This window comes from Monoraphidium neglectum, assembly GCF_000611645.1.
Source record: "Monoraphidium neglectum strain SAG 48.87 unplaced genomic scaffold scaffold00168, whole genome shotgun sequence".
Taxonomy (NCBI): Eukaryota; Viridiplantae; Chlorophyta; class Chlorophyceae; order Sphaeropleales; family Selenastraceae; genus Monoraphidium; species Monoraphidium neglectum.
The window spans coordinates 33,160-36,939 of record NW_014013460.1 but is presented as its reverse complement, the minus strand read 5'-3'; the positions used below and the strand labels follow the sequence as shown (position 1 = coordinate 36,939).

At 62.7% G+C, this 3,780-nt stretch overlaps 2 protein-coding genes across 2 annotated transcripts in view; one reads left to right on the top strand and one right to left on the bottom strand.

Annotated features, from left to right (window-relative positions):
- Positions 1 to 537, top strand: part of MNEG_1638 (hypothetical protein) — a gene marked incomplete at both ends in the record, with an annotated part of 3,665 nt that extends 3,128 nt beyond the window's left edge. The window contains one exon of the mRNA XM_014049890.1: positions 7 to 537. Within this exon, the coding sequence (XP_013905344.1) occupies positions 7 to 537 (531 nt within the window). The remainder of the gene's footprint in view (positions 1 to 6) is intronic.
- A 95-nt stretch (positions 538 to 632) lies between these two features.
- MNEG_1637 (hypothetical protein) lies at positions 633 to 1,319 on the bottom strand (the record flags this gene model as incomplete). The annotated part of the gene is made up of 1 exon (XM_014049889.1): positions 633 to 1,319. The coding sequence occupies one exon, from the start codon at positions 1,317 to 1,319 to the stop codon at positions 633 to 635; it is 687 nt and encodes a 228-aa protein (XP_013905343.1).
- Between the last annotated feature and the right edge of the window lie 2,461 nt (positions 1,320 to 3,780).

Sequence of the window (3,780 nt, the reverse complement as noted above, 5' to 3'; positions counted from 1 at the left end):
CAGCAGCAGCAGCAGCAGCAGCAGCAGCAGCAGCAGCAGCAGCAGCAAGAGGGGCAGCAGCAGCCTCTGGCCATTGAGGGGCACTTCCAGGCCATGGAGATAGAGGAGGTGCAGGGGCAGCAGGTTGGTGTGGCGGGCGGCAGCGCCGCCCTCGCGCCACCCGTAGTCCTTGGTGTCAGTGGGCCGCCCAAGGCCGCAGCAGCCGGCGAAATCTTGGCAGCGGCGCCGCTGCCCGCGGCTGCACCGGCATCGGTGGGGGCACTGCAGCCTGGCGCCCCTGCCGTGCAGCCGTCTGAGGCAGCAGCTGCCCCTGCCATTGGTGAGGTGGCCCCTGCTGCTGCCGCAGGCGCCGTCAGCAGGCGCCGCCTGGTGGCCCTCACCGCTGGGCGCGGCAAGAAGGGCAAGAAAGTCATTGGGCACTGCCTGCCCGTGCAAGAACTCTTCAAGCGTGTGCGCGGCCGGGGCGGCGGCCGGGGCGGCGGCGGGGGCCGCGGGCACGACAGCGACGACGACGGGGGCTCTGGGCTTGAAGGCTAAGCGGCGCCCAGCGTGACATACAGCGTCGAGCGGCGAGCGGCGTGCGGGCGCGCGCAGGGGGTGTCGGTCGGCTGCCAGATTTATCTGGGCGGCGCCTACACGCGCCGCCTGGCCGCCGCCACCACCACGCCCAGCGAGCGGCCCAGCAAGGTGCGCGGCACCGGGACGCCGTCGGTCGCCGTCACGCGCCAGACGACTCTCGCGGCGGGCACGGTGTCGCCCGAGGCGGGCAGGCACCCCGGCGGCGGCGAGGCCAGCAGTAGTGGAAGGGGGCCGCCGCCCGATGATGCCGGCGCGGGGCCCGCGGACGCGGCGGCCCGGGCCGGCGCGCGGCTCCGGGGGCGGGGCCGGCGGCGCGGGGGCCCGAGGCGGCACGCAAGCTGCAGTGGGACCAGCACCCACTGCAACCGCGACAGCAACAGCAGCAGGGTCAGCGGCATGGGGATGGGCTGCAGCAGCGGGAGGGGCATCAGCAGGCTGAGGGGCAGCAGCCAATGGCAATGGAGATTGAAGGTGTGGGTCCGGTTGAGCATGTCCTGGTGCAGCAGCAGCGGCGGCAGCAGCAGCAGCAGCGGCGGCGGCAGCAGCAGCGGCAGCAGCCAGAATAGCAGGAGCATGAGGAGCGGCTTGGCGCGCCACCGGGGGCGGCCGCGGCTGGCCCACAGCCAACTGCTGCTGCCGGCGGGCCGCGGCGCCGCCTCGTGCCCGTTGCCGGCACTTTTTTCTGGGTGATCAATATCAGGGTTACTGTTGTCACTGCTGTTAACATATGTAATAATCATGTATGTCGTGTGTCACAAGCTGTCAATGGGTTTTGATGGGGATGGTTGCCGCCATATGTACACCTATCAACCTATGTAGTCACACTTTGTTACCGATGTCGGCAAGAAGTGTGACGTCCATCAAATGTGCAGTCCCTGTGCTGTTACAACGCAGGATTCTGTGTACAGACTGAGGATACTGGTTTACAAACAAGAAGTCGGGTGTGGTGTGTCANCGAGCTTTTGCGGCATTACTCAACCCCCCGGCGGCGGCCAGCACTGCAGTGGCCCTGCACTTGTCCCACTGAGTCCCACATTGTCCTGGTGCTAGTCTGGTGCACACCCTAGCACAGGGACCACCCCTAGTGACGACACCACCCTAGCCGGCTCATCAGTACCCAGGCGCAGGCGGGAGTGCTGCAGCGTCAAGCAGCTGCAGCAGGCTGGCGCTTTGCTTAGACGCGGGTGAAAGTGGGGTCGGATGCTCACCATAGCTTTTATATACCTATGCGATTATGAACTACTGCGCCGGGTAGGTTGCGAGGGCATCTCTACGTGGCTCCGTGCTGTTGCTATGTGATCTCGCTTGGGACGCCATTTACGCGGCTTTCAGAAGTCGCAAAGATTACGTTATGACCTGATGATATTATTTTAAAAATCCCTGCAACCTGTGGACCCCTATACAGCCGGTGACGGGAGGGGGTCGGAGTCGTCCGACTCGGGATGCGTCGGAGGTACGTAAAAGCCATATGCCCGCAGTCTCGACACGAAGGGGCACGTACTGCAGCTTGCAGAATGGGATTTGGTGCAGTGTGCTGCACACAGCAGCTTGGCAAAGTTTCGGTCCGTTGGCCTTAGATTCAATGCCAATGCAAAGTTTCGGTCCGTTGGCCTTACATTCAACATTTATAGCTGTTGAATGTAGGAAGGGCAACACGACTCTGGTGGGTGCTACATATACACATACACTTGTCTGAGAAGCCTGTGACCCAGCTTGCATGACGCATGACCCAGTGAACATAATGGAACGCAGGATGCTCAGGGCCCCAAAAACCAGTTGACTTCTTGTTCTCACACACGTGTAGCAGCGACCTTTTTGCAACACCCACCCCCCCACCCAGGATGCGAGGGGTGTCGAGCAGTCTCTCCTCGTAGAGGGCCTGTTGGGTAGCTTGGACCTGCTGCACCCTGGGCAGAGCCCAGGGTGCCCTTGGATGCAGGGTGCCTGTTGCGGGGCCTGTGGCCAGGCAGGCAGCAGGTTCCTCTCCTGCCCATCTTCATTCCATTAGCTGCCGTTGAATAAATACGTTTGGTGGACGTCACACTTCTGACCGATCCCGGTAACAAAGTGTGACCTAGGTGTGTTCACACATAAATACGGTTGGTGAAGAGCACTCAGCTGTGGAGCAGCTGGGTCATCACAGGAGCTTCTTGTTCTCAGACAAGTGTATGTAGCACCCACCAGACGCAGTCTCTCACGGCAGAGGGCTGGGCTGAAGCAAATAAAAGGGGGCCCCAAAACAAAGGGTCGTGACACCGCCCCCATCCCTATGAGTTGAAGCAAAGATTTGCACTCATTCTGCTGACCCACAGCAAAAAAAACGTTTGATTCACGGCATCATGCCAGGTGTAGATATAGGGGAGTGCTTGGGTGTACACATCGCCCCTCGGGTCGTTCAAACAGCAGGTGCGCCGCACCGTGTCAGTTTGTTCCAACGAGAGACATGGACCTTGCTTGGCTGTAGTCACGACTTTTTGGGCGGTGCTGCCTTGGGAGTTTTCTATTTCTATTTTAGCTTGGGGCGACAAGTCGGAAATACAGTCACTCATTTTTAGGTTGCATGGACGGCAGCGCCGAATCGCGCACACCTCGGACGGCGCGCCTCCGTCACAGGGGCCCAGGGCTCTCTCCGCCAGCTGCCCCCGCGCGCGCCCAGCCCTTCATCCTTGCAGCCACTGCATCACTTGCCGGCTACGGCGGAAACAGTGATTTCGGAGGCGCTGCTGTTGGTGCTCACTTGGTACCCGATGCTGTGTTGAGTGCCCATGCCCTGCCGGTGAGCAAGTTTACACAGCCATCCATCGACGCCAAACTCACGTCACAACTGCCCTCGCCACAGTTAACAGCTTTTAAACGCCCTGCGACGGTCCGGGCGCCAGCTGACCCCACCCACGCGCCCGACCCTGCCGGATTCCTGCAACCCAGCAGGCACGCCGCCAATGATTGGCGGTGACGGCTGCGCGGCCGTCGCGCGACGTGACCCTGCTGCGTGCACGCACGTACGCGGCGCCGCCGCCTCGATTCTGCGACCTCAGCATGCATGTCGTCATCAATCACTCACTACACCTCGCCAGTGCCCTGGCCGCCNGCCGCCGCCGCCGCCGCGTTGTTGCCCGGCACGCGCGCATACGTATGTGCACGCGCCTGCTCGGCCGACCGGTCTGCGTGCGCCGCTGCCGGTCCCTCCCCCCCCCCCCCCCC